The sequence below is a fragment of the Parus major genome, chromosome 3 (genome assembly GCF_001522545.3).
Source record: "Parus major isolate Abel chromosome 3, Parus_major1.1, whole genome shotgun sequence".
Lineage (NCBI taxonomy): Eukaryota > Metazoa > Chordata > Aves > Passeriformes > Paridae > Parus > Parus major.
The window spans coordinates 44,140,167-44,157,415 of record NC_031770.1 but is presented as its reverse complement, the minus strand read 5'-3'; the positions used below and the strand labels follow the sequence as shown (position 1 = coordinate 44,157,415).

At 37.7% G+C, this 17,249-nt stretch overlaps 1 protein-coding gene across 18 annotated transcripts in view; it reads right to left on the bottom strand.

The window, feature by feature from the left end:
• The window catches only part of GGPS1 (geranylgeranyl diphosphate synthase 1), a 50,215-nt gene that overhangs the window by 7,721 nt on the left and 25,245 nt on the right, over positions 1-17,249 (bottom strand). For 11 of the 18 annotated variants that reach the window (XR_004496355.1, XR_004496354.1, XR_004496353.1 and 8 more), the window contains 6 exons: positions 16,837-16,970; positions 13,643-13,746; positions 7,062-7,241; positions 5,934-6,022; positions 5,151-5,250; positions 3,261-3,363 (listed from right to left, as the gene is read on the bottom strand). Coding sequence is in view for 14 of the 18 variants with exons in the window: in XM_033512669.1 (XP_033368560.1) it covers positions 3,261-3,363; positions 5,151-5,250; positions 5,934-6,022; positions 7,062-7,241; positions 13,643-13,746; positions 16,837-16,970 (710 nt within the window). In the remaining 4 variants the exon portion in view is untranslated. Of the gene's footprint in view, positions 1-3,260; positions 3,364-5,150; positions 5,251-5,933; positions 6,023-7,061; positions 7,242-13,642; positions 13,747-16,836; positions 16,971-17,183; positions 17,243-17,249 lie in introns of those variants that run through there. The other 7 variants (XM_015621197.3, XM_015621194.3, XM_033512675.1 and 4 more) reach the window with 4 other exon arrangements.

Genomic DNA, 17,249 nt, shown 5'->3' with positions numbered 1-17,249 from the left:
ACAGATCTCCTCCAGAGGCAGCCTCTGATTTGGAGCTCAACTGCTTCACACCCAAAAATACGAAAAATCAACCTGCTGCCATATCTGTAACACACAAAGTTCAGATATAACAACTTTTCCTGTTCCAAAGCAAGAGCAGGGAATGACGATATTTCATCTCTCTAATCTAATAGTGTTTCCTCCTGTCAACAAGATAGACCAAAATAGTTACCCTCTGGTGATGAAGAAGCATGACAAGAAACCTGCAGTCAAGAGAAATGAGGTGCATGTTGAGTGACAGAGATTGCCCCACAACAGCCCTGCACTGGGATGGATGGATGGATGGATGGACGGAATAAAAAAAAAATGCACAAACCTGAAGTATCTGAAGATTTTTCAATAGGCTGCCCAAATGACTAGAAAATTGCCAAATGATAGTCACAGCACAATTCCAAGAAACTCAAATTGCCAAATTTCCAGCTACTGCTTAAAACAGTTTCCTTAGAAACAGAAGTTCACAGACCTGACACTGAATTAACCCTCAGGAAAGACTGGGGCCTCATTTGGATAGCTGATGGGGAGGTAACAAACCCCCAGAGGAGAGCCACTGATGCTCAACACCAGAAGAATGGAAATGCAAGAGCTATTGCAAAAGAAATAAAGATGACAACAAGAAACAATTGTCACCATGTAAGTCCACGATGTTCCTGTATCTTTAGTCTGTTTATCCCAGGAAGCAAACAATATAATTGGGAAAGGCACAAAGAAGCTAAACAATTAAAGCCACGAAGCAGAGAATAGCTGTTCTCAGTTACTTTTGTATTAACACATTGGGACTTACTAAATGAAATTAACAGGCAGCAATATCAGAACCCAAAAAAGGTTAAATTGATGTTAAATTATAGGTATAACAAAATTTTCAAATGGGTTCTTAACACAGTTAGATATCTAAGTCTTGAAACAACAAATGCACAAATGTTAATTAGAGGTATATAGACTTGAGCTTACAAAGCCACACAATTCCAGATTACTTTCTGAGAAGCTCTTACCATGTGCTTATCCTTTGCCTAGAATTTTTCCCAACTACCTGCTTCTATTTGCTAGTGTCAGAGGCATGATCCTGCACTTATGTTCTAACTCAGATTTTTCTTTTACCCTGTATAATAGTAGATTGTATTATGAATATAAAATCTTAGTTTGAAAACAGAATCAAATATAATGTTATGATTTAAATGCTGAATAACAAAGAAAAGGTTTGGAGCCATAAATATTAATTCATTACACTCAAATGTATTAATTCAATTTCTACATCAATGACTGCTAACTTTAAGTTATTTTATAGGACATATTTCCCCTTTGAAAGTTATATGTTATGTTTTGAACAATCAATCAACAATTCTACAGTAATAAGCTCTTTTACTGATATAATAATAATCTCAGAAGTATTTAGATATATGCAAATCATATATTAATGAAAGAATTCTTTTTGAAAACTGATGCTCAAGGCATGTGAATGTGGAGCTATGTATTATTGCATAACAGGCATGTCCCTCTCCTATGAAAAATACTTCAAAACAGAGGAACAAACTGAAAAAAAATTAGAAGTATAACTGTCTCAATGCCATATAGTCTTACATATAACAGCAAGTAATTTTGAAATGCTGTTCACCATTAAACTGTTTTAATTTTAATCAAAACACTCCTAAGACTTTTCCTTATATCCCCATTGACAATTTAAATGTATTTCTTATTTGCTTGGATTATATTCATTATTATTTTCTATATAAAAGTTGACTTTTCAAGTAACTCCCCTCAGAGCTTAAGCAGTGACATTTTCAAGTGGTTTATTCGCAGAGTACTGATGTCAGGTACATGCCTTTATTTTTCCCTTTTGTTTGGCTGCTCTGGAACATCACTTTTAAGCACAGGCTTGTGTCTCCCTGCTTACAGAGAATGAATTGGAACAAATTTATAAAGCAGATTTTGGAGCCAAAAGATGTCTTTATGGCCAATGACGAATCATCAACTAAAGCAGTTAAAAAAAAAAATACAAAAGCTGCATCATTTTAAATTGCTCTGACTAAGCTGAGGCTTTCTCACTGCAATTTAGTTAGCCCTGAAGAACTCTAATCTGCCTGCAGCCATGGCTCCAACCAGCCTTTCAGTCACCCCGTGGAGGAATGAAGGACAGCTGCTGGCAGGTGCCAACATTTTAAACACCACAATGCACAGATTTAGTCTGATGAGGACTGGATGGCATTTAAAGTGTTTGTAGCCACTTAATTCTTCCATTCCCTTCACCATTCATATTGCTGCTCCTACAGAAGGATTATCAACTGTCCTACCATAAATCCCACAGGCAGTTTTAAGAGCACAGTGAATGGACACTAAACAAAAACACAGCAGTGACCATCCTCTAGTCCTGCTGCAAGACAAGAGAATGAAGAAGCTTCTTTCTACTCAAGCCCCAGTTTTGCTAAATGCTCTTTTACTGGATAGCAGTTGGCAGCCAAAATCTGAAAAGTCATGTAATTTTACAATGCAGTACTACAAAATCTGACCCTGAGAAATCCAAATAACAGTTTGGAATTTAGAAGCCATTATAAGTAACGTGACACTGAGATGCACTTCCTAAGCCCCATCTCTGAAAAAAGGCCCACTGCTAACTATAGTTGACAATGGGACTTCATTCCTAATAAGATGTCATACCAGGAGAGAGTAATTTAAATGTCACACATTTCAGTGCCTGAAACAAGTCAGAGCTTTGTTTCTCCTCTGCTCTGTGCTGCCAATAACCAGGCATCATGTGGTCCAAGAACCATCAGTATGGGCAAAGATATGAATCCAATTTCCTGCTGATGCAAAGTGATGCCAAAACAAGAATTTCTCATCATAAGGAAATATTTTCTTTCCATTTGCATTTGTTCTGTTGCATGCAGAGAAGTACAGGTATATCTTCAACAGCTACCAGGAACCAAAAGTTATCACTTAAACTTTGGGACATGAAACTGCTTTATTTATTCCAACTGCTTTATTTTGATATGGCAATTTACAGATGTAGATGAAGTAAAATGTTTCTTATTAGAGTCCTATGCCAATATTACTTCCTTCATTATGTAGGAAGTACATTAGTTAATATGTAACACAGTTACCCCACAGCACCTTTTCTAAGGATGATTTGATTTCAGTAGAACAATACAGTGCACAAATGTTTATTATGCTTTCCTTGCCTCAGAAACCTAATGATATTAAATTTAAAAAAAATCAGGAAAGGCTATTACCTCAGTCCATGTTATTTCAGTTTGATTAAGTGCCAGTATCTTTAAGTTTGAAAAGCCACTGGATGTAAAAGTTGATGTAGATGGAAATCTCATTTTGTTTTCACTGCATAAAAAGAATAATTATTTGCATAATGAATAATCACATTTATTTAAGTCATTAGTTTGGAGTTACACATTAAAGAAAAAGAAATTTACACCCTGCAAAAATTAAAATCACTGCCAAGATGTCACATATTTTAAAATATAATAAAATAAATTTCTGGTTATATTCAAACATACTCTTTCCTAATTTACTTTCCTGCTTCAGGAATGCATATTTATTCAAAAATGCATATTTATTCATCTGTGGCCTCTTTCTCTTTCACTAAGTTTTGAACATGAAAAGAATAATTTTCATTAATATTAAATGAAAAAAAGCCAGAGCTTGGGATTAAATTCCTTAATGTTGACTGAAAATGAAGAGCCTACATGACTATCCAGACCCCAGTAAAACAAAAGTATGTAAAATCAACTCTCAGTAGTTAAGGATCACTAAAAAGAAGTAAGGATAAAGACTCTCAAATCTGCAGTCTTCAAATAAGTTTTCATTATTCACCCTGAAAAAGTAGTTTTTATTTCTTTTGTAAGGCCAAATCTACCTCCATAGTCTCATAAAAATCTCGGTGTAGTTTATAGTTACATACTTTTGGGTAAAATTTCCACATAAAGAGCCGGTGGATGGTTAATCACTTTTATTTGTCTTCCAACATTCCACGCACAAAGAAAACCAAAACAGTGACAGATTTACCTTCCTTCTGTTTTAAAGCAAACAGAAGGTCAAAACAATAAAAAACTGATTCAGACTATGTCAGTTGGTAGTAGTAAGCATGAGATTCCAGCATCAATCTCATTTTGTTTTCCTTTTTTTCACAAATAACTCCTGAAAACCCTTCAGTCTAGAGTACACTTCTCAACAATGAAAAAAATGAAAAAATGATTCTGGGTGTATTAAAATAAATTCTCTGTATTCTCATTCACGCTGATAAACATAAATCATTATATGCTCTAGGCAAAGTTAGATTTTAAAATAGCACCCAGGTTGCAAACAGCTGCTCAGTGCGAAATAACTGAAGAAAATGGAACACCACAACTATTTTAAAAATACATTTTTGTCACATTAATGATAAGTGATGGTGATTTAGGCTGTTACCTAATCCATTGTGTTATTTCACACCAGAAAATTATTGTGGCATGTGCCAATTACACTGTATAGCTTTTTACTAGAAATGTTCTTTATTTTAAAATTATTTTATGAATTTTCTTGTTTCAATGGAATTGTAGCTTTATTTAACAACATCCTCCCTCCTTTTCCAATGTCATCATTGTACAAGAAATTTTCTCCTAGATCTGTCACCGTGGTCTTACCAGTTTCTTATCAGCATCATTTTAGGACAGAAATAGACTAAGGTTTGAGATAATTAAGGTTTGGTTAAAGCATTATGGACAATTAAGTTTAGTGTCAAGACACAGTTGGTTAAACAAAAATGGAGTCCTAAATGCAGACCTGCCTGAACAGCCAGAATGTATCAAAAATAATAAAAAACAAAAATCAAGTCTTAAAACTTTGAAGACAAATCTTCTCCAGAACTTAGTTTTACACAGAAGCTGAACTCCTGGGATTCTAGTTTTTCTTGAATACAGATGTTAGAAAAACACAGCCCACACTGTAGCCCAGAACTTAAGCAGTTGCTTAAGAACAAGATTTAAAAAACAACAACAAAAAAGTATTTAAAAACCTCCCATTAGAATGAGTCTTGTTGTATCCAGTTACATTTACAAAGCTGAATTCTGAACCTCTTGTTTTTTGTTCCTACCCCAAAGGAAGAGAAACCAAATTATGAATATTTATACCTGACATTAAGAGTTTCCAGATTTTGAACTTGAGAAGCAATTGCTGTTACTGTCTCCCAAGATGATATCAGATTTTTTGATAGGTTTATGTGCCTCATATCTTTAATTTCTTGTTAAGAAAAATAAACTTAACTCAAAACTGAACTTCCTTTTTTTCAGAATTAGAATTAGGGTTTTGTTTTGAATCAAAGAGAAATAGATTACACTAAGGGATGTTACTGCTCAGTTACAGCAAATTTTATTTTGATTTGTGATATGGAAATGGCTTATAGTTTTATAAAAAGAGCTTAACTATACAAATTCTCTAATGGATTAATTTCTATACTGACAGGAACTCTTATAAGTCCTTATAAATTAACAAATAATAACTGCTTTATAGTTTTGTAATGTTGCCACTACATGCAGTATACTAAATACATTATTTGTTATATATTGGAAACCACTGGTGCCTACAGAACATATCACTTCTACTTTTATAGGCTTATCTAGTCTAGGGAATTTTCTAGAACACCATTACTGGAGACTTCTGAAACTGCAGTCACAGTAACAACCTATGACTATACTTCTATTTTTATGTAAAATTTGCATTTGCTCTCAAAAATTGTAGGCGTCTGGCTTTTTAACTTTTTAACATTGCATTAAACTTGTAAATATAAACTTCAGTTTTAATTTTTATTTTTTTTTAATAAAAGGATACAAGTATCATTCATTGACATAAGCACTTGGAATGCTAAAGTATGTACTTTATTTGTGGCAACATGCAATATAGCAAAAAAAGGATACTGGCACACGCTCTGCTGATTTCCTCTTCCTGACCAGCATGGCTCACTGCACACTCACGCACTGAGATATCCACCAGTTTGTTCAGTTGTCTACACGAGAAAGAACATTCTGTTAGGTAATCTTCAAACAGAAATAGGTATGTTATATAAATGCCTGGTTTTTACAACTACATAACATCCTTTTCCTGCGTATCTCTCCTTTGGAATTAGCAGTGTGCAGATTACTACCCTGCACTGTCATTCGCACTGGGAAACAGACACATCTCTATTTTTTGCCTTTACATCACTACTACAAAATAAGTCTGGTTGAACCACTGTTCCCACACCCCCCAAAAAACCTCATTCAACTGAAATAAAGAGTGGTAAAGCAGATTAAATATAGCTGTGCAAACTGGAATTTAATTAGAGGTTCCAAGTTAAAAAGTTTTCTTGCAACATGTTTTGTGAGAGGTTCAGAGTTATTTGGGCATTCTTTGTATCACGTATTGAAAGTATTTTTGACTACTTAGTATGTTCTGGGAGACAAGGAGAATAGTTGTGGAATACCAGCTCAGAAAGAGACTGCCACCTACTGAACTAATACGTCTCTACTGCTGGAGGCCATTAGAACTGCAATTAATTACACATCATTATGTTACTTCCTTTCTTACCCTTCCAGGTACATGAACTGATGGAAAAACTTCTTCACTGGCAGTACAGTGACTTTCTGCCTTCCCTCTCTTGGTTACAAAGTCATTTGTGATATGAGTAAACAAAAACTAAAAAACACTGTACAATATTATGAAAACATCTATTTTAAAAAGACCATGCATATGTATGATGACTGCCAATATCATGATAATTTCTCTCTTATTTCTCACCAGATACCATCATCTGCTACTTTATGAAACCAGAATGAGGATTGTTAGCACTCAAACATCACACAATCCCTGTTCCTATTTGTAAAACCTGTAAATTATGAATCCACAGTTGGGAGATTTCTTGTCTTTATTCCACCATTGTGCAGTCTGGCTTGCATTTAGACACATAACAATTTAATATGCATGGCAGTCACTTCCTTACAGTTGAAATACTACTTGACTCATCAATCATTAATAATATATCTTAGATTTTCATATATTACACTTGCCTTTGCTGTTCTGCAACAGAATCCATGCCAACAAATTCCACAGTCTTCCTTCCAAATACTACTGTCCCATACTGCTCATCTTGCTGATCGTTCAATCCGTACCGATCCTTTACCGCAGTAAGAAAATCTACTCCAAAATTTGCCTTGTTTGGCCGGATGAATGAGCCTCCTTTAGGATGCCTAGAATAGAGCAGCCAGGAAAAGATGAAATACAAAAAGTTATCGTAACAATGACTGACTAATAAATTACTACATTAAACAAAAGTACTGAGAACCAAAGCAGTCAAAAGGCAATGCTACAGGCTGATCGTAAACATCACTGTTCCCAGCAAGCCAGGGACTTTCAAAGTATCTTTGATAGTTCTTGACAGAAGTTCACATAGTGAGATACCATGAGAACTGGAGCACTGAGGCTCCCCAAAATGTACTTACACATCAAAATTACGGTGTCAGTGCCACTATTAAAAATAACTGCTCTGTTATTTCCAAACTCATTATGAACTCAGGTTCTCCAGAAAAAGAAGTTTCTACCTACGGATAGACACAAAGTTACCTAAATAATACAATAAATGTGCCTGGAGTTTTACCAAAGCCTCAGAAATACTGATAATGATTGCTACATTGTATTTGGCTTGCATAATTAACTAGTAATTCTATCACACAAATAATACAACATACAAATTGCAGCGCTCAGAACTCTTACACAAAAACTTTCAAAATTCTTGATACCAACATGGTAATGATTATGAATATTCAACAGAAAGATCCAATTAATAATGTATGTTCAACAGAATCCTATGAAGTTTCTTGTTTTTTCTTGAGCACTGAAAAAACTTTGTTGCATGCCCATTACTTGCCATGCAATTGCTTTGACATTTTCTATCAAAGTTAGTGAGGATACACAGTATCAGGGAAGAACTAGCAGAGACAAGTTTTGGGAATGGTATCACAGAGCAGATGGGGATCTGATAGGAGCATCAGCCAGAAAGCATGAGGAAGAAAATTGGTAGCCGTGAATATCTGTCTGCCATCTGAGAAGATAACAGACTTTGGTAGGAAAGTGCCCAGGAGGTAGACATCACTTACCTAAATAAAACTTCTCCAAACAGTATGTAAGTATCAAGTGTCTAATTAACAAACCATAGTATAAACCACCAATGCTACAAAGTTCAAAATTCTCATAGGAAAAACCAGTAATTAAAGGCCCCAAATCCTCTGAACCTATTATAAATAGATGGAATCGTTTGGACACCATGTATTCACATTTTTGTTAAAAAATAAGTGCTGGAAATTTCCTGTGCCAAGTTCATTCATTAACATTTCTACTCTCATATCCTAAAAAATTACTTGGATAGAAACTCGATATGATTTAAAGTATTTTAAGTCTAGTTTTGTAATGACTAAGTTTAGAGTGCAGTGATTACAAAAGAAGCAGAAAGGCAAATTCCTAAAGAATGTAAATCTTGTATGAACTTTTCATATTTGATAAGCATTTCAATACATTTTTAACCCAGTAACCTCTTAAGTAATTTCTTCCATTCCTTTGAAATTCTTCATAGCTTGCAAACACTTGACTGATTTAAATATTGAACTCCTCAAACGTAAAAATGATGTGATTATTTCTTAATACCTCTTCTTAAAACAGTAAATTACCTTTTTATGACCTGGACTAGAACATCTCTTGCCTGCAAATATATCACTTCTGCATTTAATTAAGTCAAACAGCTTCATAGATGGCAGATAGTATAGGATTCTGCTTGGGGCTCTGGAAAAAGTCCTTGTACTCCTTTCTATCTGGAATTCACACTAGGTCCTGCTGTAAGTTTATTCTGACAGCAACTGTCCAATTTCCTATCACCATGATTTTGTCATCACCATCCCTCTACACTAAACAGTTCTGCTCTCCTCAACCTTCTCACCAAAGCTAATCCAGAACCTGACATCTGCATTTGTCCTGTCATGCCATTTATCCCTGTCATAGCCAAGACCTTTGGGTCTCCCCATCACCATATCCATTCTTAAGCCCATTTCTGTCCTCTCAGCTCACCACTTCTATTGGCATCTCCTTCCTCCTCTTCTGTACAGGAACCAGTTCTCTCTTTAGGGAGAAAAAAAATTAAAAAAGCAGAGTAACCTAGCCACCCTGTTGCCTTCATTTAAAGCTACATGAAAATTTTAGAGTATTTATCTCTCAGGACCCTTCTCTTTTTGTCCTGATCACAAGATCATAGGTTTTCTCTCTCCTGTTGCTATCACTTCCCATTACTCTGCACGTTATTGTAAGTCACATAATGTATATTTAAATCCATTCCACAGCCTAAGCTTCTTTTTCAGTTCCAGTCTATTTATTTGATCTACATTTTTAGGAACTGTCACAAAGGACATGAAAGGAAACTGCAATAGGAACCAATTTTCAGGCAAAAATTATTGTGCATTCAAGGAGAGATGTCACTGTAACTCATTTTCCCTAAAACACATTTCCCATACTAAATTTCACACTAGGACATATGAACTGTACAAGCTGTATGTACATATCAAACAAATAATGTACAGCACCTGGACTAAGACAAAAACACACCTCTTAACCATCAGTCTCCATAAATGGGAACTAAACAGATAAATCCTAATCCAAAAAGCCATCCAGCATGCATATTATGAGATGGAAGAACCTATGATCAGTCTGACTTAAGGTGAACACTCAGAAGTCTGAGAACAGGGATTTTGTTCTCATGTATGCAATCTGTCTTGCAGCCAGAACAAAACACTGTGTGGAAATAGAGTGGTAGAAGATTTGGCCCAATTTTCTTAAGCAGAAAATGTGGAATATGCTCAAGTGGGCTCTGGCAAGCAGCTGGCTCTAGTTAATACTGACATTTCCTACTGACTTTTGAAATAGAGAGGTTGACCCGAATCTCAGAAGTCATCTTGCAGGACACTTCCTATTCATGATTCAGTAGCCTGAAGCACACAACCCATCTGCTGGCATGCCTAGGGCACTTCAAGGATATTCATTAAAATTTAGATTAGCTGTCAGCATTCACTGAATAAGGAGGGAATTTGGCATAATTCTTTGCTAATGTAAAACAAAGTCATGGCACTGCTCATCATTACAGGTACATGATGGCTCTTCATATGCTAGGGAAATATCACACATACACTTCTCAGTACTGAAGAATAATGCAGGAGTACATAAATCATAACAGCTACACACTTGAGCTGTCTGAGTGCAGAAGCTTCTGAGCCACAGAAAGAGATGTCAGCTTTATCAGCCTAGGCAGTAAACACAGATCAAAGGGCTTCTTTGCCCAGTACCATCTGTTTGCAATGCTCAACCCCAGGCAATTACCATCATGACTGCAGCAAATGCACTACAAGGCTCATAAGGTGTCACAAAGTGGAGCTGTTTGAATCCATGCACGTCTTTTCTACACAGGCACTGAACAGATCTCTTCCATCTAGGGGAAGGTGTTCAACAAACAAAACTACTATTAGAAGAATCTATACACTTCAGTGAAGAAAATCCTTCAAGTTTTAGGACTGGCCATGGCACCAAACTAGGCTTATGAATGATATACCACCTGCCCTGGTATATCAAAGTCTTGACTGAACAGCAGAAGCTTTACAAACATGACCAAGTACTTCAAGTTCTTGAAAGTTTACCTTAGTTAAACAGACATGAAACTTGACTCTGAGCTTTCAAAAAAGAAGACAGACAGACATCTGCAGTCTTAGATGCTATCTTGGGGTTCTGCTGGTGCACAGGACATGTTTTAGCAGTGGTTAGGGACAACCTTTTGTTTCAACACTGTTCTACTGGCAGCAAAGAGCACGAGTTTCTGATGAACAAAACTTCTTTTCTGATGGACAAAACTTCTTAACTGAAACCTTCTCAGGAATACTAGGAATGCTTTCTGCCTTTGCAAAATATTTTTTTCTTCATGGACATTAAAATGCTAATTTTTTCCTGTATTTAAAGAGTTTGTTTGTGCTCATGGTAGATATTCCTGGAGGTCAAGCTGTCACCCTTGAAGAAAAAATAGCCTAATTTAATATAAACAGATCTTTCACGGAGCAGATTATCTTGAATGCCATCATGCAACAAGTATAGGACGACCAGGGGAGAAGGGTGTGCTTGTAACCCACATTCCCCAGGTGAACATGGGCATACAAGTGTGTGAGTGGGTCTGTGGGACAAGAACCTATTGAAAAGCACACTCATGTTTCAAAAGATGTATACAAATCTGAACTTTGTTTTATGGCTTGATTTCTCCTCATTTCTCTTGAAGGTCTGCAGAACGTAATTCAATTACATTATACACTACTGCAATTGATAGTTAAAGTTATTAAGCTCAGTTATTAAGAAACAAGGTCCTACTATCAGGAAAAAAAACACCTGATTGTGCATTGCCATTTCTAGCTAATACAGGTTGATGAACATGCTGATGATGTCAGCATAATTTGAAGTATGGCTGTTTTGTTCCTTGGTATCCATATTCTCGAGAAGTTCAATTATCACCACATAATATATGACCCAGATAAACATACTGCCATGAAACATAAATGTTTAGGTCATATTTTCAAAAAAACTACTACAGAGATCACACAGAGCTCTAAACAGACCTACTGTTTTGAGTAAGGACTAGAAAGAATATTCTCTGATAATGAGAATCTCAAAATCAGTTTCATTTTCCTTTTATGATCTTCTTTTCAAATGTCAGTCTGAAAGATGTATTTTTTAAAGCAGTTATTTTCAAAATTGCCTTACAAACAATTTCAAAATATCCTTTCACTGCACTTGTTTACAATACAAGCTACTTGATCAGCTGCTTCTGCTTATCAGAATTCAAGGAGTGAGCAAAGTAGGCAAAGGATACTCATGATAAGGTGTAAGGGGAAAAATATGTTTGGGTTTTTTTTCAGATGTGTATATTCATCTACAAAGAAACATTATTCCCTCCTACTAATCAGCAGTAGTAAAGAGGTGATGTTTTAAGTTGTGGAAGGGTTTTGTTTTTTTAGCATCCTTTTGCTAAAATAAGGTAACTATTTCTTACTGAAGTTTGCCTACATTTTCACAGTCAGTACAAGAACTACAAATGTGTCTGGACACAGGAAATTCTGTCTGTGTGTCTTGGTGGACTGCTGGAACTATGTATTCCCTTAAACTCCAGCAGGACCTCTTCTGACTGGAAAATAGAGTAAAAGAACAGGTATTGAAAGAGCATGTTTAAAGACTACAACATATACATTTGCTATGGGTATTGAGCTTCACTCAAAACATTGATTTTTACATCAAGAATTAAGATTACTGAAATCTCATCTCCTGGAAGCACACTAATGGCCACTGAAATACAAGAGTCTATACACATGTGTAGAAATATCATACATACACAAATGTAAAGCAGTCAAGTTTCTGAAAAACATTCATGAAATATTCAATTGCTTTCTCTGTCCAGAGAGATTTGGAATGGTAAGCCAATTATTTATATTTTTAATCCTACAGCAGAACATAGCTAGCTTCGACTTGGAAATTGTTTCAATTAAATTCAAAGCATTTAGGAAGCAACTTCCACTAATATATTAATTTAAAAGTCATGGCTATTCTAAAACCATAATTTCCAGTACTTTAGCTGAAACAAGAAATCCAGCAATGTTGATTTTTTTTTCTTTTATTAAATGTGTTTAGCGTCCTCAAGCCCTGTTCTATTATTCTTTGATACAAGGGAAAAAATACCCAGTCCTCACAGGTGGGTGTTTTCTTCTTTACTTATTTTTCTGAAGAATAAGTTTTGTTCTCTCATCCTTCACCACTTCCATGCTCAGGAACTTACAGAGCTAGCAGTCTGTAGTATTTAAGAGCTATTAATGACTTTCTTGTATGAATTCACCCAGTTACTATTTAACTTACAAACTTTTAGATGTTGCATGTTTCCTAACAAAGAAATCAACAGCTTGCTGCAGTTAATATCCATCCTAGAGTCCTGCATTCTGCAATTTCAAACATGTTAAGTGCTCAAATCTTTGCACTTAAAAGTAATGTATGCAAATATTTAAAAACCCCACACAGCTGCACCATGTTTTGCATGTACAAAATCAAATGAATACATTTAACAATTCCTTAGAGATACAAATATAACCCAAATCATTAACAGAAACTTTGTATTTCCCCTTAAGATATATTCAAGTCACCTTAAATTCAAATATAAGCTGTCTTTGAGATACTTAATATGGACCAATATTGCAGTTCAGAATTACCTAATGAAGGTCACTAGTAAATATTGATTTCCTAACTAAAGTAAAAGGTCTAAAACCTACTAACATCCAAAAGTCTTATTTTACAATGTACCTCTGAAAACATGACTTGTATTTTCTAAGTATTTACTATACTCTAATACCTGTAACTGGATAAATATAAATGTAAGAACTTCTCTGGATTAGCAAGTCAGAGCATTCAGAATTATGATCTTTTTAATACTGACCAGCTGATAACAGAAGGGTATGCCCTAAAAGTTGCCAAAGGGCCTTTTCCCATGACCATCTCATCACCACATATGACACATCAATGCTGTGAATCAACTCACCTGCATGTAAAATACTGTATTCCTTCATAGCTGCCATCATGCTTTCCCCTCTGAGGATCATCCCATTCCACGCCCAGCCAAATTCCTGAAAAAAATGGTTGATACTTTTTCAAATTTATGGCATCATATCCATAGAAATCATGGCCAGAAAGAATCCCTGCAGTTCACTTAGCCTAACCTTCTCTCTCGAGGCGGGAGATTATCATCAGCATTGAAATGAGTCAGTCAGGTAATCTGTTGCCTAATCACACCTTGAAAATTTCCATGGAGAGAAAGATTCCAACATGTCTGGTGAGCATATTCCAGAGCTGCATTGTAATGTAGGAATGTAATGGAAATGGTTTTCCTGCTGTGGCCATTACCCTTTATTAAATAATCTAGTACTTGTAAGAAGAGTTTGGCTCTGCCATCTTTGTAACCACCTGTCAAACAGCTGCAGGAAGCCATTGGATGTCACTTTTTCTCTCATAAGCAAGCCCAGATCACTCAACCTCTTCACAACATGTGTATGGTCTGTGCCCTTAACCACCCTGGCAGTCCCCCAAGACTCCTTGAGAGGAGATCTTTGAGATCCTCTCAAGTTTATCTGTTTATCAAGTGCCTCTTGAACTGGAATGGGTCCACACCAGATACATTACTCCAAACGTAACCTTGTGAAGAACCCCTGCCCCCAGAGAGGGATAACAGCTTCCTTTACCTTGCAGGCCATGCTCATCGCTTCACTCTAAGGTAACCCAGTACAAGATGTATCTTTGCTTGCTACTGGAGATCACTGTTGGCTCATATTTGGTACAGTATCCAACTTAACTCCCAAGTGCTTGACAGCAGACTCTGTGAGTCACTTAGCACTTCCTGGTCCATACTACATGCAGAAATTTATCCTTCTTGAGTCTCCTGGGTTCAAACCTAAAGTTCATACAGCTGGATGCAGATTGCAATACTGTCTTGTAACACAGAAGCCATTTGAAGGTGAACACTGTTCATCACCCAAACTACTGATGAATACATGAAAAAATACACACCCCAGCATTTACTTTTGTAGTACTCACTTGTTACCAGATATCAAGTCATTATTTACTTCTTCACTTGACAACTTTCAACTCACTTAACGGTCCATTCACCTACCTTGTATTTCTTCAGCTTCCAAATGAGATTCTTTATGGACACATTATTCAAAAACTTACTGAAGTAAAGGTATATTGACTTGTTCTCCCTTTATCCACATTCACATTCTATATTGTCATAGAAAATAATTACATTTGCCAAGCACACAAAACACTTCTAATTTCCAAGTACCAAATATTCCCAACTACCATCTTGTCCTTCACCGGCTTGGAAATGGATTCCAAGGAAACATATGCTATATGATCTTTCCAGAAACTGAAGCGAGGCTAATGAGTCTACAGTTCCTAGTCATCTTTCTTGCCTCTTCCCGAACTGTATGCAAGGCTAGTCTTCTTCCAAGCATCAGGAATCTTCCCCTAAATTTGAACATCTATAGTGGGTTGGCCCAGGCTAGATACCAGGTGCCCACCCAAAGCCACTCTGTCACTCCCCCCACTCAGATGAACAGGGAAGAAAAAATACAACAAAAGGCTCATGAGTTGAGATTAGGACAGGGAGAGATCACCCACTGATTACTGTCATAGGCAAAACAGACTTGACTTGGGAAAATTAACTGAATTTATTACCAATCAAAATCAGAGTAGAATAATGAGAAGTAAATAAAATCTTAAAAATACCCTCACCTCAGCTCTCCCTCCTTCCTGGGCTCTACTTCCTCCCCATGAGAGGTCCAGGGAGATGGAGAATAGGGATTACAGTCAGTTCATCACACTTTATTTCTGCTGCTTTCTCCTCAAAGAGGGAAGTCCTTCTTCTTCTCCAGTGTGGGTTCCTCCCTTGGAGACAGTCCTCCGTGAACTGGTCCAACATAAGTCCTTCTTATGGGCTACAGGATGCTTCCTTTGGAACTCCAGTGTGGAACTCTTTTTTCAATGGGGTGTAGTCCTTCAGGAAAAGGCTACTCCAGTCTCAGTCCCACACGGGGTCACGAGACCTACCAGGAAACCCACTCCAGCAGGGTTCTTCTCTCCACAGGTTCTCAGGTCTACCGGGAGTCTGGTCTGGTGTGGGCTGCCCCCAGGGTCACCCCTTCCTTTCAGGCATCCATCTGTGTGTGTTTCCTCCATGGGTAGCAGGTGGATCTCTGAACCCCTGCTGACCCCATGGGCTGCCAGGAAACAGCCTGTCTCAGTAGGTCTACAAGGGAATCTCCTCTCTGGAGTGTGAAGTGCCTCTTTCCCCTCCTTCCTCACTGACATTTGTGTCTGCAGGGCTGTTCCTCTCACATATTCTCAGTCAGCTCTTCTCTGGCCATAGCTGCTTTTGTGCCAAGAGTCTCTTTTCCTTCTCCTTCTTAAAGATGGTCTCACCGAGGTGCAACTACCACTACTGATGGGCTCAGACTTAGCCAGTGGCAGGTCCGCCCTGGAGCCGGCTGGCATCAGTGTCACCCTGAAAACTAAGCCTTCTGATCTTGTTTTTCATAGTTTTAGATACTTTCCTAGGAAAGTAACTGTAAACATAGATGTTTATCACATTCCTTCTAAGAAACTTCTTTTGATGGACATTTCACATGACCAGTGTGATTGGGAAGGTGGTAACTTAATTATCCAATCCCTGGTCATTATCAAGAATCTATAAATACTGAAGTCAGAAAATAAAGTTCTTCTTTTCCTACCATTCTTCTTTTCAATACCATTGAAATATGTCCGTGTGAATCATTCCATGTCCTTTAATGACACATTGGCTCTGCTGGACATGGAGAAACCTTCTAGGAGCTCCTCAAAGATGTCACCCTGTAGCCCCTGCCACTATCAGAGCCTTGTCACACAAACCCAATACAATATTTTATCAAGGGAGCACCTGGCCTGGTGATCTGCTGCTGCTGTCTCTTACCTTCCCTGACTATGCCAGCACAGAGATCAGGGAAAAGACTATAAAATTCTTCTTACACTTCTTTTAACAACTCACACCGATTAGAAGTCGCCATATATACACAAGAACAATGAAGAAAAATCAAACTGTAAATTACTTCGTTCTACTTAACAGTGTTGCGTTTTTTTAACTAAGAAGAACACATGTAGAGAACAACCATAAAACGTGAAGATTATTACTTTTGTGGGGCTTACCTGCAGTACGAGACACGCTGCCCACATAGCGCACAGTCCCATAGTCGGTGCCACAGGCGACCCGCCGACCCAGCGCATCGGGAGGCACCCCAGCAGCCATCCCGGGACAGCTGGAGTCCGGGCTGCTTCCACACCTGCGGGAACACCAGAAACGCCCTTAACACACGCGCAAGCCGCTGCTCCCACAACGCCCCTACCTTGCGCTGCTTTTTTGCTGCCCGGCTCCAGGCCGGGCTCCCTCCCGGTGCTCCCGCCTGCCGCTCCCACGTCCGTCCCGCTCCCCGCTCCCGGAGCAGCCTCCTGTGGGCGCTGCTCTCAGCCCCGGCCCCACACGCGCGGGGCCGCACCTCCCGCACCGGCCGGGGCGCTCCCCTGCCGCACTTCCGCCCTGCGCCGCGCGGCACCCGCCGCCC